The 24,789-nt window shown below is 38.1% G+C and overlaps 3 protein-coding genes across 5 annotated transcripts; 2 read left to right on the top strand and 1 right to left on the bottom strand.

Annotated features, from left to right (window-relative positions):
* Positions 1–919: 919 nt before the first annotated feature.
* On the top strand, positions 920–16,127 carry LOC132194157 (synaptic vesicular amine transporter). Its single transcript, XM_059615273.1, has 12 exons — positions 920–1,205; positions 8,734–8,873; positions 12,221–12,355; positions 12,492–12,648; positions 12,720–12,778; positions 13,222–13,305; positions 13,357–13,539; positions 13,587–13,688; positions 14,102–14,328; positions 14,445–14,628; positions 14,706–14,839; positions 14,897–16,127. Exons 2-12 carry the CDS (start codon positions 8,741–8,743, stop codon positions 14,963–14,965), a joined length of 1,467 nt encoding a protein of 488 aa, XP_059471256.1. The 5' UTR covers positions 920–1,205; positions 8,734–8,740; the 3' UTR covers positions 14,966–16,127.
* Positions 16,128–16,523: 396 nt separating this feature from the next.
* On the bottom strand, positions 16,524–17,809 carry LOC132194081 (ubiquitin-conjugating enzyme E2 variant 2-like). The gene is made up of 4 exons (XM_059615144.1): positions 17,649–17,809; positions 17,350–17,495; positions 16,956–17,078; positions 16,524–16,902 (listed from the first exon to the last, which is right to left on the bottom strand). Exons 1-4 carry the CDS (start codon positions 17,650–17,652, stop codon positions 16,762–16,764), a joined length of 414 nt encoding a protein of 137 aa, XP_059471127.1. The 5' UTR covers positions 17,653–17,809; the 3' UTR covers positions 16,524–16,761.
* Positions 17,810–17,869: 60 nt separating this feature from the next.
* LOC132194077 (uncharacterized) lies at positions 17,870–24,756 on the top strand. 3 transcript variants are annotated; one of them, XM_059615140.1, is made up of 16 exons: positions 17,870–17,907; positions 18,197–18,304; positions 18,431–20,395; positions 20,461–21,146; positions 21,206–21,299; positions 21,360–21,608; positions 21,678–21,735; positions 21,793–21,920; positions 21,973–22,518; positions 22,576–23,007; positions 23,072–23,261; positions 23,316–23,585; positions 23,642–23,809; positions 23,865–24,082; positions 24,149–24,289; positions 24,343–24,756. In XM_059615140.1, the coding sequence occupies exons 2-16, from the start codon at positions 18,290–18,292 to the stop codon at positions 24,607–24,609; spliced, it is 5,427 nt and encodes a 1,808-aa protein (XP_059471123.1). In that variant the 5' UTR covers positions 17,870–17,907; positions 18,197–18,289; the 3' UTR covers positions 24,610–24,756. The 3 variants fall into 3 exon arrangements, with proteins under 3 accessions (XP_059471123.1, XP_059471125.1, XP_059471124.1); XM_059615142.1 differs by having other exon boundaries at positions 17,882–17,903; XM_059615141.1 differs by having other exon boundaries at positions 17,889–17,997.
* The last annotated feature ends 33 nt before the right edge of the window (positions 24,757–24,789 follow it).

Here is a 24,789-nt window from a genome sequence, read left to right on the forward strand (position 1 = left end):
CCAAGTCAAGGCAGCCAATAAACGACTCCTTAAAACTCAACTTCTGCGAAAAGATCTATAAGTGGAAAGTTACAATTCTGCAAAAAGATCAATGATGGGAGAACCAAAAATAAAATTTCATGATTTGGGTAAAAAAATTGTACAATTTCAGGGGTCACAACTAAACAAAACAGTGTGTTTTTTTGCTTGGATTTGTCATAAAAATAGAAATGCAAAAATTTACTGACACCCAGCTGACACCTTTACGATCATTGCGTTTGTTATTTGGTTAATCGATTTATTTTTTAATTAATATTTGATACTTCCAGGTCTTTAATAGTGAAATAATTTTAAGCTTAAAACTTGATACAAAGGTCATTAAAAATTGATGCGAGGAAGTTTTGTTCTAATTTTAGTACATATATAGCATTATATCATTACATTGAATTATTTTTTAATTCTGCATGTGGATCTATGTTTTTGATATGTAATTATCATTACAATGCTGAAATTGTATGATGATTGAAACCTATATTGTTTTTAGTTTTTGTTATTAATCAGTCCAGTATGTATCATAATAGTTGTTTGTTATTTCATATTCTAAAAATATATTTTACTTAAATAGAAAAAATTATTTTAATATTTTTAATCAGTAATACTGCAATTTTGAATCTCTTAGATCATAAATAAAATAAAGTAATAAAATAGTTAATAAGATTTGACATTGTTGTTTGTTTGCATTTTGTTTTACTTTGAATGGTGATTTTATTTCTCTCTGAATCTTCGAAGTGGTGCCGCTTTTCGCGGGCTGCTGCAACGGAGCACTACACCTCTGACGCAATCAATCGCTGTCGTTGCGAGAGAGGGATGCTTTGGGGTGGCGCGGGGGTGGAGCGCATGCCCAGTGGGGCGGCCGAGGCAAAATGACGACGGGCAGCACAAGGGGCGACGAGAGCATCAGACCCTGCCAAAATTAAAACTCGGCATCCTGCGGGCGGACCAATGGAGCAAGGGTTGCCCCTCGACAGCCAATAAGCGGCGAGTAGTCACCTGTGTGCTCAGAAGGGTAGCACGCCATGGGGCGCGTCGAGGGGTGCTCCGGCCGCGGCGCCACAGTCCCAAGCGGCCACACGACGGCGGCACTCGCGGCTCTGCTGCCGCCGATGACCACCCAAACCATGGAGTAGGACGACACCCTCAGCCCCCGGCCAGCCCGGAGCCACACGGTCAGTCACAAAATTCTTCCAAAATTTCCTGATTCAAATTTAATCAAATGTCATTTTTTTAAATTTTTTATTTCAAATTTTAAAAATTTATTTTAATTTTTCTTCTTCTTTTAGGTTGTAGCCATTATTAATTTTGTCTTACTGATTTTTTCATTGAAAATAATACTTAAAATTAAAGAAAAGGAAATTAAAATAATAATAATAATAATAAGGGTTAATTGTGAACTTCTGAAACTCAACTCTTTTCAGAACCATCAAAGTCAAGGATGTCTATTAATTTAATTAAAAGCAAGTATTGAAAATTGAATTAAAAGTTCTCTGTTGGAAAATTAAATTTTTCCGACATTAATGGAAAATTATTAATGGAAATGAGTTGGTGCGTCAGATTTTCGCAATGAATTTTCAAGTTAAGCAGCTGGATGTGGGTGCGTTTGTTATCGCTGCCCATTACTGGCCCTCATATCAACCAGCGCGCACCCGAGAAAACACAGGAACCGACGGACAGAGATTAATCTGTTTCATTCATCCAAGCAGTCTTTTGTGCGTTGAATATTTCATGTGTGGCGGACGAGATGGGAGTCAAAGAAAATTTCACTGTCAGCAGGGAGCGTATTTTGGAGTTCACTCCGCAAAATGATGCTTTTTAAAAGTTAAAAGGTTTTTAGGGAAATTTCACAATCACTATTTGGATATTAGATCAAAATTTCTGTTTGCTGAACATAAAAGTTTAAGATCAAATAAGCTGGAGGAAAATAATATCTTAAAATATTTTTAATTGAAGTTTTGAATTTATGTTTTAAATTTGTAATCAAAATTAAGCAACTAAACCTCAAAAGTTTTGAGTAAAATCGTTTTCATTACATTTTTTTATGTTTAAAAAACAGAGGGCTCAGAGTCTTGCAGAAGGAAAACAGGTGAATATTTTTACGAGTTCTTGATTGAGCAAAAACGTTGCTAACAATCTTTGGTGCCCTTTTAGCGTCGCTCCATCAAAGCAAATAAAGCAAATCTACTTATTTACGCCTGGCGTTAGCAAGAAGCGTAGTATCTCTGCTTCTTCTTTCTTCAAAAGCAACAATGCTTCTTTGAGGAGAGGGAAAGACGCGAGATTTTATTGGCACCCTTCTTTTACTCCTCGCAGAGGAGGTGAGGAGAGCATATATATTTTTTTTTACATACATATAGCTGGGGATGTACATACAAATATAAAGGGCTTCTCTCTAATGGAGAGACAACTCTCTTTTGCTGACTATTGATTCAAAATCGCAAGAACTGCAAACTCTGCTCGCACTGCACGCTTCTCTCTCTGATGTAGCAGGTGCACCGTAACAAGAAGAACTTATATTTCGCAGAGTGAAAGAGCTTCATGCGAGTTTCCGTCAAGAACAAAATACGATTTTCGGGGTTTAGATGGAAAACTTTTGTTCGTGTGGCGGGCGAACTTAACCACTATAATATATGCATGTTCTACAAGTACAAACGTAACCATCAGGAAAGGAAAAGGGTTTATTTAGTATGAAAATTACTAAATTAAAAAAAAAAAAAAACAATAAATAAAAGTATATTTTGAGAATCCACAGACACTAAAGCGTAGTCAAATCTGATCAATCTTAACCGATCAAGTTTTCTCCTCAGTTTAAAAAATTATTGTTGGACTCGTTTTACACGGAAGGCTTTGTAGAATTTGTAAATTATAAGTTCTCCTTTATTCATTACAAAATTTGTGCTAAATTATTAAAAAAAAAATTATTCTTCTATCATGCTTATGAATTAGGACTGCAGACCGTGATATCGTCGCGACTTTTGAATATTTTTAATCAAAACAATTTACACCAGGTGGCATATTCAGCTGCTTTATGTTTCAATTTAATATCAAAAATTTTAAACAATTAAACCCACGCAATTATATTTGAAACAGTGCATTAAAAATTACAGTTAAAATAATATCATAAATCATATGATAATATTACAGTAAACCTCAAAAATTAAATATTTATTTTTTATAATCAAATTTGTCACATTTGATTTAAAATTTTAATTTTAAGAGTTTGAGAATTTAGTTCCATTCAGGCAACATTTATTTCCAATTAATTTATAACTTTGGGACGAACTTTTCCAATTAAGAGTGGTCTGGTCAGCACGCCACCCTCATATCAAAATAATATAGGACCAAAACTTCTCCCCCATGAATTCCTTCCTGGCATTGTGGGTCTTTATCTTCCGGAAAAATTGCGTGGAACGCAGCCGGCTGCTGGAATGTCGGAGGTGCGAAATGATTGACCGAGTTTGCCGCAGACAGCTATTGGAAAAACATCATCACGTCGAGAGAGCGTTATTTCTCGCGCGACCAACACGAGCGGGGCGTTGGTTGCAAAGAACATAAGCGCCCTTTGCACATTTTCCGCATTTTCAATCAAGCGCAACGGTGCCGGGCTATTAAATTTTGAGCTTCAATTCGGCGCGCAAATTCAATTCCGACCCCTGCTCTCTCGCTCGCTTGCCAAACTGGTGACGAAGGGTGGCCCCGAACAGGGTGCTGTGCAGCTCGCTACTTTTTAATAATTCGTCCCTGCCGCCAAAATATCGACTGCTGCTGGAGCGCTAAACGCGACATGACTTGCTAATTACGCGCCAATTCAACGGGGATTCGACTCTCGCACTCAAAGGACACCCGTTTTTCATTTCGAGAGCATAATTTCGTCATTCCGACTGTGGAAAAAAGTGCTGAAAGTACATGAATAATTATATGACTGCGGCCACTCGTCTTTTTCCCTTTGTCTTTTGTCTTAGCAAAGCGGCCACCGGCAACCATGATCTTCTTTTGAATCCAAATAACACAAAATTCTATCATAAATACGTTGAAAATTGTAGTAGATACAATTTAAAAATGATCCTTGTGATTTTAAATTATTATTGAAAATATTTATTTAAAGATGTCACTGGTGTAAAATGTATTTTATTGCGGTTAAGAGGATAGATTGATACCTTCTATTTTGTGTCAGATGTTTATTAAATTTTTTTTCACTATGTCAAAGTGATTTTTATATTAATAAATGGAAAATATTTTAAACCACTTTGGCTGCCTTATCAAGCAACTTTTTGTGCAACATTAAATTTTGCTTAAAAGCTACTTTTAAAACTTTGAATTTCAATCATTAATAATTGTAGGCTGCATTCAAGCCAACCAGTATAAGTATTTTTGGGGATTTTTCGGCAAAAGCATTGATAACAAAAGTTTTTGTTTATTTCTTGCAAAATTGCAAGTGCAAGTAAAACGATAGATCTGTATTCTGAAATTCCCAAAAAAATTACCCTTTTTTTATTGCTTGTTCCTCTAAACCCTGATCCTCTCACATTTATTTGCCTTTTATAAATTCGCAATTCACAAATAATATAGATTTTCTTGTTCTATGGTTTTCTCGTCATATCCATTTTATGGTTCTGCTGGGAGAACAATTGCTTAAAATTTCCCTCTTGCCAGAGCGACTGGCTGAGAGGCAAGTGATCAGGGAATCGAAATTGCTGCACAGGTTTCCTCTTGGGAAATCAGACAGGCGTCTTTAATATTGGCTGAGAATTCGTCGCGTTCTCAACAGGTAAAATGAAAAGTATACCCTATTCACTGCTTGAGAAAATCTTTCTTTTTTCCACGTATGAAGAGTATAATACAAATTTATCGATGCATAAAAAATGAACTGATATGGAGGAGGACTGGATTAGCTCTGCATATTGAATGATGCAGACTTGTGAAAAATCAATTATTGATCTTTCACTTTTATTTTCACATGGTGATGATTAAAATTTTTTGTATATCGCGGTGGTGATGTAATTTAAACTAAAATTTTTCATTAGGATTTGAAAATTGATAAGATTAAATAAAATATTTTATAGGGTACTAATATAATTATAATCGTGTGTCCTGTATGTATCTGATATACATATATGCATTATATATATAGTGGTTAAAAAATTTTAAGTATTGATTTTAATTTTTTTTTAAATATTTACATTAAATTTTGTGGTGCTGGGACCTCAAAAGTTCTTATTTAAACTTACATTCCCTGCACATATTGAAAACTGAAGACTTTTTTTCTCAAATCACAAATTGAATTTAAATTTAAAAAATCCCTAATGCTTTATGCCACTTTTATCAACGAATTTTACACTTTCAAAATAGAGGAGCACAAAAAACTTAGTAATACGTCACTCTAAACATTCTCCAATAAACTGCCGATTGAATCGTTGTCAGAGATTATTTGCTATCGCGAGTATTCAGAGAAGGAGACTAGGGAGGAGGAGGGAGTGACAGATGGGATGAAATGAGCACCACATTTCTGTGTGTTGAATAGACTGGATTGTTTGGCAAACATCTCACGGTTCTTTCTTAATCCCAACTTTTATTCTCTATGTAAATAAAATTGAATTAAATATAAATGAATAAAATGCAAAATATTGCGTGATAACATACAAGGATTTCAGAGGAGCCAAAATAGTATTCAAGTGTCCTTATTTTTGAAAATCACGATGACGAGATGGGAATCATAATTTGCTGGAGAAGGCATCGTTTTCCGTACCATTTTACTGGCGCTCTGCCGCAGATTGTGTTTGCCCAGGCGGCGATTGTCGAAAGGGACGAGAGAGCAAACAACGCGTAGAGAATAATCGCGCTTGCAAACAGTCAAATTACGCGAAAAATCGAGCGTTAATTGCACACGAGCGTGGAATAATTAAAAGCAAACACCGCAAAAGGAGCAGCCGGCGCGCGCCTAACAATTAAAATCGACAGACGCGCACAAAATTCGCACCAGGGCCTTTTTAATATTTCACGCCGCAAATGCGTCTCGAGCAGACAAAAGGAAATTGATTTGGAGCGCGCGAGAAAAGGAGCGTACACGATTATATATTTCGTTGGAAAAAGTGAGTAAAAGCGCGTCTTCCTCTTTCTCGATCTTCGACTGCAAATCGCCTCTCTTTTCACGACGACGATTTTTGTTCTCCCTGAGTAGGCCAGGACTTCTAAGTGACTGATTGAATTTAACGATTTCCCGACCGTTCTCTGTTCGACCGACGACTTTTCCCAGAGACGAGAGTTATGTGCCTTCATGCATGGCACACAATCATCGGCCCCCTATCTTCTCTGCTGCACTTATTTTGTGCCGCGCTCTCTCTTTCCACCCCCGTGTTTATTTGCCGTCGAGTGCTTAGCGAAATTAAAAGCCGCTGCTGGATTTCCTCGTCGGCGGTGCCACGCTCAAACTGCCGGCAAAATTAATTACGAGCCGGTGAAACATCCGGACTGGAAATGAGGAAAATTGAAAACGACTGATCTTTTAACAACCCCAGTTTCCTTGGAACACTGGTGCTCCAGTTGGTTATTTTTTAAACATATATTCGTCAAATTTTTTCGGAGAAATCTGGAAAATAGATAATGATTTTAGTTATTTTTGTTATTTTCAATTTTTAAAAAATTTAAAAAATATGAGACAAAAATAATTTCCTAGTCTTGATTTTAATTATTCTTTTAAGATAGATATACGTATATATTGATCAGATAAAAATACACAGAAATAAATGAGTATTTCTTTTTAATTTTGTCTAATGACTGAATTTTTAACATGAATACAACACGCTCTTCAAAATGCGGGTGTAAATGAAAAAATATGGCCATCCTTTTCTGAATTTATGATGTTTGAAACTCTTCCTCTTTTACATGCCACAGAGTGTCCCTCCATTGCAACCGCTGAAGGTTCATCTTTAACATGGCATGCGGGGCTGAAAGTTTGTTTTCAAAGAGGGCTTCCCGAATTTTGAGCAAAATCCATCTGCAAACTGTGCGCCTGCGGCTACCCAGGAAATTCAATATACTCAAGCAATACTGTTTGTTTTCCCCTGAACCAAGCAATATGCAAATTCCACTCGCGGCGTGCAAGCGTGCGGCATCAATTCTCCCGACGAAAGTGCGCGCCGCCGCTTTTTACACTGATGAAATTGACATGGCTGCACTGATGGACTCTGCGTAAAAAAAATATGGGTGCAGAACAAGTGGGTGGAAAAATGAATTCCGATAAAGTGACACACATAATATATGGTCGGTGCTGGCCATTTTTCCTTCCTCTTTGTGTGAGGAAAAGTCCACTTTTTTCGCATCGATTTTTCCATTGGTCCGGCGCTGGCCCGGCTCGAATGGCAACAAAAAGCCTATAGCACACTTAATGTAACAAAAAAGTGACGTCAGAGTATTAAATTAATGCAGTGTGCAGTAAAAATTAGAGCAGCATTTGGCTCAAATGGCGCATAAATAAAGGCCGTCAAATTTCTGCATGAGAGAAAAGCAGGCGGTGTTTTTACGAAAAGCGTCAACAGCAGCACCCGCCGGCCGTAAAATAGCTCTTTGTCAGTTTAGGGATTTGTTTGGCCCGGAATGGTTTTATGGCCACCTGTTTTTACGCAGATTTATTGCTCGCCCCGCAGGCGGATCGCATTTTTCTCCGCCGTTGTCAATGAGGTTGAATTGCAAATCAGGGAGCTTTCGACTGAAATTTATGAGGGTTGAAAAACTGTAAAAATGCCGTGCAAAGATAACAATACATACTGTCAATTTAAACAAAACATTATTATCGTTTTGTAGAACTTGAATGAACCTATTTCCAATATAGGTGTATCATGTATCAAATTTGCAAAGTTTAAAGTATATAAGTATAAAATGCACCGATACTATTGCATGCATTTTTATTTTCATGTTAGTTAAACGGACTTACTTACTATTATGCTGAATTATACTGATACAAGCATTAACATTAACGTAATTATTTATTTGCAACTCTTCAAAATTTTAATTCTAAAAAAATTTTATGAACATAAATTAAATGATTTTTATATTTAACATTAAAAATAATCTAGATTTTTGTGGTTCATTTCTTTAAATATTTAATTTAACAAACTTAATTGTAAGTATGATTTAGAGCAATAATTTATGTGAAAACTATTAATTGGAATTTACAGGTAAAATCAATTTTAACAAATCCACAAAGTGTATTTCAATTTGGTTCAGCGTAGGGGCCCTTTTGAGTAATATGCATGGCAATTGCTTGAAATAATGACATAGTAAATATCTATCTATTTTTAAATAATCATAGCTGAATGATTCATATCCTAAATCGTACGCTTAAATTGTTTTTTGTAATAATTTAAAATTTTAAAATAATACACAATATTTTTTGTTAAAAGTGCAACCAAAAAATATAATTATTTTCAAGTCATATCAAGTTAAATTTTAAATTTATTTTTGCTTTTGTTAAACACGAAAAGGTTTAAAAAGTTTTACCCTGAACCGGGAATGTTATTTCCCCAAATGATGTGCTATGTAAAGTTGACAAGCCCCTTGTAAATCGTTTTAATTTTTAATTCCCACTCTTCTAACTTGCGCTTAAATGAATTTAAACTTAAATTGCAGAATTCAAATTTTTATTTTTATTTGTTTACTTTGAAAATAAAAAATGACTGAATTTTTCTGTTTTTCTGATAACAGGAGGCCAATGGGCATCGCGGAGCTGATAGGTGGGCCGCGGTTCGCGGCATACCTTCAGGAATGTCGCGAGTCGAGACGCTTGGTTTTGATCATCGTGGCGATCGCCCTCCTCTTGGACAACATGCTCCTTACCACCGTTGGTACGTAGACAACTAAAACTTTGCACAAATAGCCAAGCACGCTCAAGTATTGGCTTTGCATGCGGGTTGCCAAGAAGGTGGTGAATGTCAAGTGGCTGGAAACATGAATTTTTCTTTTCTTTTTTTACCCCCGCTTGATCCCACTTGTTGAGTTTGCCTGAGGCGGCGACTTTTTCCAGTCGCAGTAGTTGGAAAAATCTCCGCCAGCGACCTTTTCTCCGGTCGGACCCTCTCCGTCTTTTTGTACTGGTCAATATCGGCTATAGGGGTGGATTTTCTGCCGGCGCTTGATGGCGGACTTAAGTGCTGAATAAAACATCGCGAAGTTAACACCCGGAGGCTTTTAAGCTTATCATGGAATTTTTATATATACACTTGGGGCCGAAAGTTGGAGAACATTGGCTGCGACGAGCTGCGCTGATATGCATTTCTATAAAAGGCGACGTGATTGATTTCGTTGCATTATTCATTATATCACTTCTGCCGACGGCTCTTTGATTAATCTTCACGTGAGGAAGGCGATCGTCTAGTTTTTGTTCTGAAATAATCCCGCGAGAGTTCCTTTCCTCGGTGGACGAAGTACATTGTGTGGAGTTAAACCTAATCCCGTTGAGTGTCTTTCTTAAAGGCAACAGAAACAATCTAGAAAATTCCAACTTCTATGAATTAAGGAGTATTTGTTTGCCCGTCGACTATTCATTCATAGACGCTAAAAATAAATTAAAAATTATAATATGCATTCTTAATAGTTTTGCTTTATGTATTTTCAGTTATTTTTTTTTTTTTTATCTTGTGATGCATTGTGATATAATTATGAAATCATATTTTATGGGCATGGAAAGCCACACTTTTTAATTTTACTTTTAAATGTAGTTATCAAATTAAAGATTTACTGAGCCAACCTTAGGCTCAGGGCAGGACTTAAGCTAGAACGCATCAGCTCGTCACCACTCAACCTTAAAAGCGGCCACAGCTCTAAGCTTTTTCTGTAATTTTACTGTATTGAGATGGCTTTTAAAATCACTTTATTTACTAATGGTTCATTTAAATCTTCAACCCAATTTAGTGAGTTTAATCTTTTTTAATTCATTAATTTATTTAACTTTCAATTTTAATTTGTTAAAAATTCATATTATGAGTTCCGCAACCACAATCCAGCGGGAATAATTGTATTTTGTATTTAATACTTATAACCTGGTTTTGAATATTTTAAATCAATACAAATATGTACTAGCTTACATAAAATGAAAATCTAAAACAAGCAAATAAATTAATTTTTAATCGACATCATGAAAAATTTTAATTTCTATGGATTTACATACTCGCCGCATAATTTTTTCATCTAGCTCTATATTCGCAACAAGTTTTCACATTCATACACTTGCGATCTGATAACGATCAGAAATTTTTGAGCAGGCATATGAAATTCTTCGCTTAATGTCTTGAAATGTTTGGGAGATTATAAAGTTTCAAGGTCAACTTTTGTACAACATAACAAGATTAAGTGCGCGTGATTGCAGTTCTCATACCTTATTAGAACATTAATCGTTTTGGTTTTTTTGGCTTTCTCTCACGGGGTCCTTGAATTCAAATTTTTTATGGCTTAACGCATTTGATTAAGCAGTCCGAACAGCACATTTTTTCCGGGTGAATGAAATTCGGCTCTCGTATCGGCTCAAATCGGAGTTGGACTATCTCTGCGCTTTCGCCAGGTTGGCCCGCTCAGTTTTAAACAAGAGAAATGCATGGATTCTACAGTTATATATCCCTAAATTTTTAATATAAAAATTTAGACGACAATTGACAATTAAAAAAAAAACAGATCTGGCTGTTATGGCACCCACCAAAGCCACAACCTACAACAACAATAAACACAACAGGCGCGAGAGGGGCAATTCATGTGCACGCGGGCCGATGCGATATGGCAAACCAAACAAATGTGCCTGGCGCACGTTTAAAAATTATATTGCGGTTTCCCCTACCTTTGGGGGCACGGCGATGGTCCTTGGTCCGTTTGGGGTCCTCGGCAGGTCGGCGAAACCCTCCGTCGGCTCAAATTCGGCGAAATACGGGCCGCCCATGCACCGAGAGGCGACTTTTGTTTTTGTTAATTTGTTGAACTGAAAACTGAACACTGAACACTGAACACATGAGACTCTCCTCCCTCCACCCCACCCTGCTGGCGGTGGCTGCTGCTTGCTGCTGCTTGGAGCTTGAGAGCGAAGAGCGAACAAGTCAGGACGGGGATGAGAGCCGTACAGATGCGTCGCGAGAGGCAGGCAGAAAAATGAAAAGGACGTCTCGCCAATTATTATAACATTTTATAACGCGTTTGAAAATAATCTTCATAGTTTCTGCATTGATAGATATAGGTGATGAAATGATGTAACTTAAAAAAATTTTAAGCTCAGTTGTAGAGCATTTTGTGGAATTTTTTTAATGAATATTTCTTAACAAGAAAATTTTTGAAAAACAAAAACTTTCATACGAAAATGTAGCCAATTAAAATATCTTTTTCTTTTGTTATGAAGGCAATGCTTAAAATTTTTAACATTCATTATTAATAAAATAAACCTATAGATTTTTCTTACAATAAGATTTCAGTTTTACAAATTCACTACCAGTAGCAGTAATAAAAACTGACAGATAACGTGCAACGTTTTTTTTTTGTAAGAGCTTGTTTGATATTATGCAACGTGAAGTACGTCGTTGCAGTGCAGGTTGCATCTTTCGCTTATCAAGGCGTTAGACTTAAAGCATTTTTATTTTCTTCCGAGTTGCAATAAGAGTGGCTTCAACGAGTTCGTAATTCACAAGCTGTTTATTTAAATTGCAAATATTTTCAATATCGGCTTACAAGCACTGGCTTTATCCATATTTATGAGCCAATAAAACTTTCCAGGCGCTGCAATCTGAGCCGATAAATTACCTTTATTCCTCTCCAGGGGAAATGCATTTATAAAATATGAGAGGGACGCAGGTGCTTTTTACAAATCACTGATTGATTTATAACGATTAAAAAAGTGTTAATATAAATTAAAGCCAAATAATTTAAGAAGTAAAAAAACTGACCATTCCTCATGGAGGTTATTCCTTTATTAATTAAAAAAATTATCAGCGTGGAAAATCCCAATTTTTCATTTCATGATCACCTCTTTGAGAGTGAGAGCCAAGTTCTTCAATTGAAAATATTTTATAATATTTCAAATTAAAATGTTATAGTTCAATCTCTCTTTTTATTGATGGACAAAAATTAATATAATCCTTTTTTTATTAAAACTCCAAATTCTCTACCTTTAATTTTTAAGTAAATAAAAAAATTCAAGCTTATAATTTTTTTTCTTCAGTGCCGATCATACCTGAATTTCTGTACGAGATTCGGCACCCGAACGAGAGCCGCATGACGACCACCGTTGCCCCGTTCACCGTGACCACCCCGATGGCGCCGATGACCGACCTGGAGGACGCGAACTGGTCCCGAGGTAAATACATCGTAGATATAATTAGCGGTTTCTTTTTGCCGGGGCCCGACTAATGAGACCGCACCGCAGTGCAGGCTTAATTTCCGAGTGAGAGAGGGTGGTCTCTCGATCTCTCACCGAGGTCTGTGTGTTTCAGGCCTCAACGTCTCCACCACCATCTCGCCGGAGCAAGAAAAGAAGTTGCAGCGGCACAAGGACTTGATAGAGGAAACCGTGGCTGTCGGAATTATGTTTGCTTCAAAGGCTTTTGTGCAACTTCTCGCCAACCCCATCGTCGGCCCTTTGACTCACAAGTAAGTACGGATAATTACTCACCTGCCCCACCGGCACACGTAAGTGATGCAACACAAATCTCGTTCTGCAGGATCGGATACAGCATCCCTATGTTCACCGGCTTCATCATCATGTTTCTCTCCACCATTAGTGAGTTGTACAGAAATTAGTAACTTCCGAATCAGTTTGGACAGATTATTAATTTAGAGAGTGACACTGAAAGAAGTTTTAATTAACAAACCGTTGAATCTATACCAGATTTAATTGATTTTAAGATTTAAATTAAAAATGTTTCTTTAAAAACATTATAAAATTCATCTTTTTTACATAGAGATGTATGTAATTGAAATTTAAGTGGAATTTTAAATTAATCTTACACATTTGTACATAAAATGATAGTTTTTTCCGTTTTTTTTTCATTTGCATTACCAAATTTTGCATTCATCCAGATAAATTTTTTAATTTAATTTGTTAATTTTTTTAATGAACAATTTGTGTTTTAAAATGCTTAAAATTTGGCTTTTTAATTTATTAATTCCAACGCCTAATTTTGTTGAAATTAAAATACATTTCTTTTCCTTCTAAATTTGCAGTTTTTGCTTTTGGTCGAAGCTACAGCGTTCTGTTTATCGCACGGGCACTGCAAGGAATTGGTTCTTCGTGTTCCAGCGTGTCAGGTTTGAATTTTCACTTTCATCTTTTACGCAAAAAGTGACCCCGGAAATTAGGAATGGGCATGTTGGCTGAACGATACCCAGACGACAAGGAGAGAGGAAACGCCATGGGCATCGCTCTGGGTGGTTTGGCGCTCGGAGTTTTGATAGGACCACCCTTTGGCGGAGTCATGTACGAGTTTGTGGGGAAATCTGCTCCTTTCCTGATTCTATCTGCGCTTGCCCTTGGAGATGGATGTAAAATTAAATTAAAACTTTGATGGATTAAAAATTTTTTCTTTTAGTGTTGCAACTTTTGGTCCTGCAGCCCGCAGTGGTAAAGCAAGAAGCCGACCCGCCATCGATGAAGGCACTTGTCAGCGATCCTTACATCATTATTGCTGCAGGTAAATCAATTTCTTCCAAGTTTTTTTTTTTTTAATAAAATTTAGAGTAAAAAAAACTAGACAACAAGAAGTGCTTGAAGATCATACAAATAATTTTCTTTCAATCAAAGAAGCCAAAGAAGAGAATTTTGTATATTTGTTAATCGAATTTGTATAATTATATAAGAAAAACGTTAAATTGACTCCATGTCGCACACATTTTTTTTCCACTTTACAAAAAAAATTAAGCTTATTTAATTTATGTTCTAGTACATTAATTAAAAATTATTATTCCTCGAACACCCCTTAATTTATAATTACATATAAATTCACGGTATTTCTCTTCTAAGCTAAATGTTTTTAACGAATTAATGCAATTTCAGTTTCCCAGGAGATTATTAAAAATAAACTGATAAATTTTGCGTCAATTTCAGGCGCCATCACTTTTGCGAACATGGGCATTGCCATGCTGGAACCCTCGCTGCCCATCTGGATGATTGACACAATGGGTGCAGACAGGTGGAAGCAGGGTGTCACCTTCCTGCCAGCCAGCATCTCCTACCTGATTGGAACCAACTTGTTTGGGCCCCTGGGTCACCGCATGGGACGCTGGTTGGCTTCTATGATAGGACTCATTGTAATCGGCATATGCCTAATGCTGGTGAGGAAAAGTTTATTTTTCAAATTATTTAAGGCCATAAAAAAACCAGAACTCATCAAATTAAAGCTTTCGATATTTTAAACAATTTAAAATAAAGATTTCGATAAAAACTTCAGATCCCTCTGGCAACAAGCATCAAACACTTGATCATCCCAAACGCTGGACTTGGTTTTGCAATCGGCATGGTCGACAGCTCGATGATGCCGGAGCTGGGTTATTTGGTCGATATACGACACACGGCAGTCTACGGTTCAGTTTACGCAATTGGGGACGTTGCATTCTGCCTGGGATTTGCAGTTGGTGAGCTTCATTTAACATAGAATTCCAACTGACTGGTGTCTCAATTGAATATAACATGATTAAACTTTAAAATTCAGGGCCTGCTTTGAGTGGCACTTTGGTCAACACCATCGGTTTTGAGTGGATGCTGTTCGGAATCGCGATTCTGAACTTCCTGTACGCTCCGCTTTTGTTCATTCTCAAAAATCCACCCACTCGAGATGAGAAAAAGGTATACTGGTTTACTTGTGTAAATTTTAAATTATTAAAACTTGTAAATTTTTTAAAGACACTGGTGGCCGGAGAAAAAGCATCTGTAAGGTATGTGACCTACCAGAATGAGGAGGACGATGAATAAAAAAGAAAATACAAGACACGGAACAATAAGTAGGAATGAGCTTGTGGTGGAGATATTTCTGACCAATCTCTGCCATGACCTTATTGGAATTGATTTCTGAAATGTCGATATTTTTTGAGAACTTCTTTAAAACGAACGAGACAAGAATTTGAGAACAATCACAATGAAATTGAACGAGTTTAGCGATGACAAATAACAATAATAGTTATATCGACGAAGATCATACTTTAGGCCTACTTTGAAGCAACAAAGCTTGAGAATCGATTATTCTTTCAATCATTTTGCTGGATATGACAAATAAATGATATCAAATGGAAGTGGCATAGATTCAAACTGAAATTCAAAATTTAAAACAAAGGACTTCCCTTGATAGTTTCTCGAATGGCTGCGCGGAACTTGCTGCTCAAAAGTGGCGGAAAAGGGGTTAAATTTTGTCAAAGTCCAATTTCGGCTCTGCAAATAAATTGAAGTTCGGCTCGTTTTGCTCAAATTGAGACTCGAAGCCCTTCCATGCAAATTTACCTACCAAGCATTTAAAATCAAATATCATAATGGAAAGACTCTTGTGGAATATTACCAAAGAAATAATGTGCGTCTATAAAAATGCCTCCCACAAAAATATTCGATATTATATATTATACACAGATTATACACCACTGGATGTTAGGTGTTTGCTGTTGATGTATGTTAAGTGGAAAACGTAGTCTAACCCATTTATGTTTTACGTTAACGTACCAACAATCTTCAGTGTCCGAGCTGAAGGAAAAATGCTGAGAACAACATCAACACTAATCTCGGTGTCTATTCTACTACCAATATTGACGAGTTAATTAATCACACATGATTGGAGTATTTGGTGTTGCTACGAAAGCCCAGGGCGGCTGAAAATATGTGTATTCCAAAGGCAAAGCTGGTTAAAAGGGTCCGACAACACTCATATAATCTACCCTTACTGGGGGCTGCGGCCACTATGGAGCCGCTATGGCAAAATAATCAAGTCAAAATTATTGTAAAAGATACACGTCTATCAGTCGAAGAATAACTATGTGGATTATAAGTGTGAATATGTAATTTGGGTTTCAAGATGTATTGAGTGCCAATAAACAAATAAATAACCTGATGTTTGATACACGCAACGAATAAAGTTGACGTTCTGTGTGGAAAAAATTACAATAAGACAATTTGATTTAAAAAATAAATCCTTTCAAATAATTATGGATAATTTTATCAATAAATTATTATTAGATAGTTTTTTTTCTTGAAAACTGTAAGTAATGAGTTTAGAAGTAAGTTGCGCTCTCTTAAAAAGTGCTGACGTCCAGTTAACAATAAAACGGACGCTTTGAAAACCCTTGAAAGTAAATCCATTTGATTGAAAATGAATTATTGACTCTATGAGTATTTAAATCAATTTGCAAGTTTTTTTTCTGTTCCAATATGTTAGGTTATCTCTGTAAAAGCAGGATACAAGATCAATACCATTTGAAAGCCCCACATAAATGAATTGGTTCAGTTGAAATTCTTCTACTATTAACTAAAAATCAAAATTATTCCTCAATTGCCATGGAGCATTTAATTTATTCAAATCCTTTATCACATGTTAATAGTTGGTTATGTTAACAAATACCGTGACAGCTACAGTCACACCAAAGCTTAAAAAAAGAGTAACTCGTTGAATGGCTGTCAGTGAACCAACAAACAAACTTGGGAAAGGGTTCTGAGAATGGCTGCAACACTGGGTTGTGGTAGAAAATAAAAGACCGGCATGGAATGCAAGAACGGAATGCGAAATCGGCTTAATAGGTAGTACCTTCGGGTGGCTGAGCTTGCTTCAGATTCTCCTTGGCGGTCATCAGTCTACGCAGGTCAGTCAGCAAGTTCTTGATTGTGTTGTCACTCTGCCACTTGCACAGCACAGGCACCATTCTGCTGTCAACCTGCATCACGATTTTATTAGCTTCTGGCAACTGAATTTGAAAGATGAACTCACGGCGCCTGTGGAAGTGACGCAGTTCATGTTAATTTTGGTGTGGAATTTGACTGTTGGAGGCTGCTGAGGGTACTTCGGACCACACTCAATTCTCAAGCTGTACATTCTGTTCTCATAAGGGGTCTGCAAAAAAAAATTTGGTAAGATTTCATTTTTTTTTTTAATATTCACAATAAAAAACTTAATTATTGATTCTACAAACCAATGCTCAATTGCCTAAAAATGGATAAATTCAAAGTTTTTATTGAATTTTTTAGCAAACAATTGCAAAAAACTTCAAAATAGTTTTATTTATGTGAATTATTTATGTTTTCTTAAAGATAAGCCAATTGTAAAATCATATAAAATGGAAGTCAAGACGAAAATTATGCATGGGCATGGATGAAATAATTACACGGGGAGGCCCGATGATCATCCCAGTCCAGTGGGTGAGGCTCATGTCATCGTCGCTCTCCAATCCCCAGCTTATGGTGCCGTCACCGACACCTTTCTGTCCCTGCTCCAACTCTTCTAGAAGACTAAAACTTCTTGGAACGGCAGCTGGAAAGTAAAAGACCTTTAGATTTACAGAAACATTGACCCGAGACAAGATTATTTTGACCCAATGCGTCGCAACCATGCGATCGTGACAGCCAATATTTTGACACCAAATTGCACTCGAGTGCACGAATGCAGAGCGAATACTGAACTCACCCATTGTATCTCAGTCTCAAAACTAGGATTCTAAAAGAAATTTGGCTAATATAGGCGACGACAACACTTTGAAAAACGAGAAAGTTTCACACTGCGGCCAAGTGGGATTGACTCATGTCGTTTTTCAAGCCTCCCGCTAAACTTGGCCGAGTTTCTAGAAGCAAAAGTCCGTAAGCAGCGCCGCCAGGGGCCAGGCCGGCCAGGGTGAGTGGTCAATTTATCAACTAAACGTGCAATCAACACACCGATTTCATGGCAGGTCCGCTTTTTACTTTTATCTGCAAATTTTGTGTTATTAACCCATGAAACCTCATTATTTTGATGTCGGCACTGTTTCTGTTTTCTTCCGGTGAAAATTTTACCCATAATTTTGAAGTTCCTCATTTCTTTCAAAATTTTTATCGTTGGGAAATTTGATAATTTTGCAAGTGCAATTCTTCAAATTTCTTGCTCATATCATATTTTGGATCATTTAAATCGTGTTTTTGCACTGCATGTCGTAATAAGGAAGACCCCAGTTTCAAGTTGTAATTGTTGTGTTTTTTCAGGTCGACGATTAAATGTAAATATACGTTATTTACAGGCCAAAAGTTATGTGATTGATGGACGCGGCCAGAATCAAATAATAACCATAAATTAATATGGACGCTAAAGTGGTAAGACTTTTAATATCATATTTTTATTACATTTAAGTTGAATTTTAATGGAAACTTAATTCTTGCCCACTGAAATCTAATCTAAATATATTCTAAGAAATAAAAATTCAACTCGTCTAATTTCAGCACAAAAAAGGCAGTGAAACAGGTGAAGCCCTGGCCCAACAACAGGCACCACCAGACGCTGCCTGTCACAAAGAACCTGTGTGTGGTGACGCAGATTTCTCAGGAAACATCCTGTCCGAAGAGATGGAAAAGACTATTGTTGAATCGGCAATAAGTGAAATGGGCGAGGAGGACTTGGACGAAGCAGTTCGAAACTTTGCCAATCTGGCGAACTCAAATTTTGACGAATTTTTGGACGATGGACTTGAAGCAGTTGCAATTCCGGAGTTGCCCACATTAGAAACCCTGTGTCCTGTTCCTTTAGAAATTGCGACAGGAACTGCAACAGAAACCTTAGAAAAATCTCCACAAGATACGCCTGCACAACAAGCATCTGCAGAAGACTTGGAAATAGTAATGCTCGGCTCAAGTAGTGAAAATGCAGCCCCGTTTGTCATCAAAGAAGAGCATGTCTCCGATGATGAGATGATGGATACGACTGTTGACCACTTCCAATCGAACCAGCCAGAGGCACCGCAGCATGAAGAATCACTGATGCCCAATCTTCCTGCTGACTTTGGCTTGAAAAGTTTTGACTGGGATGAGCCAGAGAAGGAGGTGACTAAGGTGGATGCACCCAGCACCTTTGAATTTGCAATCAAAATTAGAAGTGACTTGATGAAATCCCAAAAACAAACTCAAGAGGAGGAGGAGGAGAAAATCGAGGTAAAGAAAGAAAAAGAGTTGGTTATTGAAAAGCCAGAGGTGGAGGCAGAAGAGTCAAATTCGACAAAAGCAAGTGTTCGAGATAGTTCTGATGAATCCGACAGCGCCTCCAAAGTTGAAAAGAAGAAGGTAAAAAAGAAAAAGAAAGAAAAGGAGAAACAGAAAAAATTGAAACCACCTGTTTATCCAAAACCTGCTGCTGTGAGGGCAGGGGTGCGACTTGTGGAACATGGAACACCTGCTCAGTGGTTGGTGGACGCTGTTCGGATCATGTTGAGGCAAAAGCATATCTATTCAGCTCAAGATATGGACACTTGTCTTGACCAGCTGACCACTCTTCCATGCATAGTCAAACTGCAGCAGCTGACGGAAGCCCAGATCAAAGAGGCGTGCAAGCTAAAGAAGAAGGAAAGCAGCCCACCACAGAATTACACTTCTCCAAAGGTGAAGGTCAACAGAAACGAAATGCTAGACATGGTTTTGGCCAAAGAGGAAATGTGGAAGGACGAAGCCAAGCAGCAGAAGAAGGATGAGGAGCTTAAAAAGCGCAAGGTAGAGGGGAAGGACAAGGAAAAGAAGAAAAAGAGGATCCGTCTGCTGTCGTCCGGTGATGAGTCGGACACCGATACCAAATTGGTGAAAACGTCAAAGAAGGTTGAGACTGAAAAGGAGAAATCAAAAAGCGAGAAGAGGAAGATTGAGACCCCTGAGCCAGTGGAGGAAGTACCATCGGAAGGAGAGCGGTCCAGAGACAGTAGCATTTCAAGAGGAGATGAAAGGGCAAAAGAAAAGGCTGACCAAGAAAAGTCGCTGTCAAGGAGTGATTCTAGAAATGAAGAGCAAGTCAAGGAGAAGAAAGAGAAGGATGTATCTCTGGAGAGGAGCGATTCCAGGTCGGAGGAAAGAAAGGAAAAGGAGCGCAAGGAAAAGAGGCAGAAAGAGAGGGAGCAACGAGACAAAGAGAAGGAGAAGGAAGTAAAAGAAAAGGAGAAAGAGTTCAGAGAAAAAGAAAAAGAGCTGAGGGAAAAGGAAAGAGAGAAAAACAAGAAGCAAAACAAGGCAGAGAAGAGTAGTGATGCAAAGCAAAATGTAGAAATTCCAAAGCCCTTGCAAACACCATCTTTCAAGATTCCAAAACGAGCCGAACCTGTTAAACCAAAGGAAACTAAAGAATTTTCAATCCTTCCCACACCACCACAAGACCCACGGAGGTTTGAAAAGAAAATTATCGTCCAAAAGATGCCTCGAGTTGAAAGAAAGGTAAAAATTTGAATCCATAGAAGTGAATTTGAGATTGATCATAATTATTATACAATTATTTCCAGGCAATCACAGTGGAGAGGTCAGCGCAGACAGATCCTCTGAGCTGCTTGAGAAACTACAGCGGGCCCTCGGTAGAAGACCTCATGCTTTTGGCCAGACAGCAGATCCGAGAGGCTCCAATTATCCTGGCAAGATGGTCTCGAAACCCGCCCGTGGCCACTGGAGACCTTGTGCGTTTCCAACGTGAAATGCAAAAGTCCGAGGCTGACAGGAAGGCCAACAAGATTGACTTGGAAAAGCGCAAAGACGCAGAGAGACTAAAGCAGAAGATTTCCATGAACGACTACAAGAATAGGAAGTACACTCCAAAGCCGCTTAGCAAACTGGGCCATTCGGAGAGAAAGCACCAAGAGGCCCACATGCGCAGGGAGCATAGACTCCATGAAGGGTCGATGACAAATGGAGCCAAACAATCATTAGCAAATGAGGAAACGAGCCAGGCTGTTGCTCAAAGGATTGAAGATAGGAAAGCTTCAAGTTTGAGTTCGCGGCACAGGAGAAGCCCTTCAAAATCCAGTCACCACATTCCACCTGATGGTGATAATATTGATAATGAGCCATTGTCTTACACACCTCCGATAAATTCCCCGGACGCTCCTCCCACTCCCACACAGGATGAGTTAGACCTGAACAGTATTGTGAAAACGGGAAGTTCATTCCTTGCCCCCAGTACTCTACAGCCTGGAGGGTAATTTAAAAAGTTTTTGATTTGTTTTTTATTAAATATTTAAATATGATTTGATTCAGCCAAACTCCGGGAAATATTTCACTTGACGAGAGATTGCGGTCAACCCCGTTCATCATGCAAATTGCCCAAAACGCAGTTCCGCTTCCAGTTCCAGTATGTTTAAAAATAATATTTAAAAACTACATGATAAATTTTTCAAAATTTTCAATACAGCATCCGAATAGCTCACCATTGACCCAAAATTCACCAAGGCACTCAATCTTCCCCATGCATTCTGCAACCCCTCCACAAATAGGAAGCGACGCTTCAGGAAGTCCAGCTGTTGGAAATGGTCCTGGATTCCCATACAACTCGCCAACTGCCTTCAATGTTCCTCAACCAGTGCCTCCACCAGCGGTACTCGCACCTGTACCGCCTCCATCGAAGGTCAATGCTTGGAGTGCAACAAATCTTGAAGTACAAGTATGTTAAATATTATATTATTATTTATTTTTTTCAATGAAAAAAATGATCCAAATATCATTTTTGCAGGACTTTGATAGACACATTAGTGGCCACCACTTGCCTGCTCATTATAGGGACACCTCAGGTATAAAAAATTTTGAAAAAAGACAAATTAATGTAATGATTACAATATATATTGCAGTTGAAGTTGGATTCTGGAACAAAATAAGAGATGAATACTGCATACCTGAGTTTCTTATAAACCGATGCATTAGAGAAATGAAAGGTCCACCAGGCTGCAAAGTTCCAAGGTGTCCTCAGTTGCACGAGGTACGCGCATTTCCTGTAATGTTAAATTTGTATTTCATTTAAATCTTAACAGCTGGTTCCAATGAGCTCGAACATGCATCAGTTGAGCAGCACCAAAGCTTTGGAGTGCTTCTTGTCCATTCGCCAGAAGCAGTTCGTCGCCTACTATCAAACTTGCTTCGAGGAATTATTGAAAAAATTAGTCCGGTCTAGGGAACCACGCCTTCTCTTGTGCCTGTGTTATGAAGTTATGTTCCGTGAAGATGAACTCGGCTCTTACTGGTGGAACAGACTGATAGAAGCGTTGCTGCAGCTCTCTGACGTCATTGAAGTGGAAAACGCCTTTGAAGTCAAGCGGGTGTTAGTTTATGTGATGAACCACAGGTGTTGCACCCTGATGCTGAGGAATGACATTGCCCGCCTCAGCATCCGAACGTTCCAGCATCTGCCCGACGTCCTCAACCAGTTGTTCAAAGATAGAAACTTTGTTGCTCACAAGAGCATTGTGGAAATTCTCATCGAACATGTTCTGCTGAACAAAGAACAGCCCTGGGTAACGTTGGCCTTGGAGATTCTGATTGCCAATGTTTCGGAGACAGTGTGGCGCTGCTTCAAACACGTAAAGTTTTTAATTTCCCCTGAAAATGTAGAGGCATTAATATTAATTCTGATTTAGGGAGTCATCCAAGACTTGGCACTGCTTTGCGGAGAAGCCGAAAGGGTTTCTCTTTACTCAAAATCAGGGCGAACGCCACCTTCAGCCACTCAAACATTTTCAGCCCCTAAACCTTCAAAGCCAGTGCAACTCCCTCCCCCTCCAATGCAAGTGGTGGTGCAGCCACCACTTCCTGCACAAAATCCTCCTTTGCCTCCTCTCAATCCTCCCTTGCCTCCACCAGAAGCTCCAGCAGCTCCACCACCACCCCCTCCTGTGTCTCTTATTCCACCTCCCCTGCCACCGTCTTTGCTAATGACTGGAGTGGACCCCAATGAATTGAACAGGCCATACAGTCCCACTGAAAAAGCGGACGATGAACTTGACGATCCAATTGACCTGGAATACAATCCCGAGACAGTCACCAAGCTGTGCTTTGGCCATGACAAACCTGTAAGCTTAAAAATTGTGTTTTTATCATTCCTTTTTATTTATTTAATTATATATTTATTTTTAGGAATTGATTAAAGATCTGTACGCCCGAATGTTGAGAGCAGCTGAGTCAAATGATTTGTCACGAATCACTTCCATTGTGCTTCGACATCCAGGTGACAAATTGCCTAGAGGGCGAATTTTGTACAGTGTTTTGAAAGAAAAGATGTTAAGACCTAGTCAAGGATTTCTCAAAATTTCTACAGCTGCGAATGGTAAAATTTTGTAATATCTCAATTAATAATTGATATTAATCTCAAATCTAACAGCTAAAAGCAATACACAAGCTGCTCTGGTTCAAAAATTCCACATTCTCTTGGGGACTGTTGGAATCAACATTCTGCTGGACTTGGTTGACCAAGATTTAATGAACGACGCACTCGCTGTTTATTTGACTGTGAAAACTATGTCACAACTTAGTTGGGAGAACGTTACCTCTTACAGAGACAACCCAATCACACTAGAACAAATTCTCCTTAAAAGCTGCAAAATGTGCTTCAGAATGGGCCAAGCAGCTGAGGCTTTTGAACTGCTTAAAAGTTAGCACCTGTGTATATTTAATTGTGTCAAAATTTAAAATCCTTCAAAAATTCAGGATTTAATCAGACGACGGGCCACAGAGGGTCTAAAGACTTACTAGATGTGCTGGAGCTGCTGATACAAAACTTTGTCAATGAGCACAGATACAAAGAATCCCTTGTTCTATGGACTCACGCCAGAGAAACCAAGTTAAAGTTTTGCCAAACTAACAACCTATCAAAGGGTAAATTTAAACAGCTTGTTATTTAAGCAATTTTTAATCGTTTTTAAATTAACAGAGCTCCCCAAAAACACAAACTCTCTTATGGTGCGGCTACTGAACAGCAACGACGTTGATCTGGTGCTGCAGATGTGGAAAGAAATGAGGGACTTCCCTCAATGTCTCGACAAGATTACAACAAGGGCAGTTGTGCACAGGCTGTGCAGATTTAATTTAGACTTTGCATTGGATGCTTATCATGCAGGCAGACTAAACTCTGCTTATCCTCCACAAATGGTATGCTAGCCTTGATGTTCTATTTACCGATCTCAACTCTAAAACTTTTAAATCTTTAAATTTCAGACAAATAATAGACAGGTGAAAATATTTTCATATTGGACATATGAAGAGGTTTATGTTATTATGGAGGATGTCTTAAGAAGACTAGAGAATAACATGAAAGGAACTGACATTTCCGACTTTTCACTCAACATTATGTTGGAGGTATTATCGAAGATAATTTAAAATAAAAAATGCTAACTTAACTTTGGGTTCAGGAATTGCCCGAGCCGCCGTCATCAACAGACACAATTGAAGATGTGACAATGCCTTTTGTAGAAAACAGCTTGCAAAGTTTGCAGACTAGAGTGGATGAAGCCTTGTCAAAAATGAACCCATCTATTGTACTGAATCCAACTCGTGGAGATCTGAAAAATCTTCGAGCCAATCCAGTTTCTCTCAGGTGCCACCTTGTCCAAAGACGAATCAGGGCCCAACATGTTAGGCAGCAACAACAGCAGCAGCAGAAGGTTATGTCTCAGTAATCAAATTGTTACTCCTCTTATTTATTTAAAAAAAAAACACGCTTCGAGAGCAATTCCTCCCGATGTTTTTATTAACAGATGTTAAGCGACTGTTCGTGTTGCACACAGCCGTTAGAAAATAAAATAGCTTTAATGATAAACATTAAATTTTGACATTTATTGCCAAGATGACAACTATAG

The sequence above is a fragment of the Neocloeon triangulifer genome, unplaced genomic scaffold (genome assembly GCF_031216515.1).
Source record: "Neocloeon triangulifer isolate White Clay Creek 2 clone unplaced genomic scaffold, ASM3121651v1 ptg000006l, whole genome shotgun sequence".
In the NCBI taxonomy this organism is placed as follows: domain Eukaryota; kingdom Metazoa; phylum Arthropoda; class Insecta; order Ephemeroptera; family Baetidae; genus Neocloeon; species Neocloeon triangulifer.

Bases quoted from the DNA above. Each gene is read 5' to 3' on its own strand.
- LOC132194081 (XM_059615144.1), bottom strand. The intron at 17,079-17,349 runs GTAATTATTTCA...TTTTTTTTGCAG, and splicing joins TGATCATCGGGCCTCCCCGT to ACCCCTTATGAGAACAGAAT. The intron at 16,903-16,955 runs GTGAGTTCATCT...ATCGTGATGCAG, and splicing joins GCGTCACTTCCACAGGCGCC to GTTGACAGCAGAATGGTGCC.
- LOC132194077 (XM_059615140.1), top strand. The intron at 22,519-22,575 runs GTAAAGTTTTTA...ATTCTGATTTAG, and splicing joins TGTGGCGCTGCTTCAAACAC to GGAGTCATCCAAGACTTGGC. The intron at 23,810-23,864 runs GTAAATTTAAAC...TTAAATTAACAG, and splicing joins AACTAACAACCTATCAAAGG to AGCTCCCCAAAAACACAAAC.
- LOC132194157 (XM_059615273.1), top strand. From the start codon at position 8,741: ATGGGCATCGCGGAGCTGATAGGTGGGCCGCGGTTCGCGGCATACCTT. The intron at 13,306-13,356 runs GTTTGAATTTTC...CCCGGAAATTAG, and splicing joins TTCGTGTTCCAGCGTGTCAG to GAATGGGCATGTTGGCTGAA. The intron at 14,629-14,705 runs GTGAGCTTCATT...TTTAAAATTCAG, and splicing joins CTGCCTGGGATTTGCAGTTG to GGCCTGCTTTGAGTGGCACT.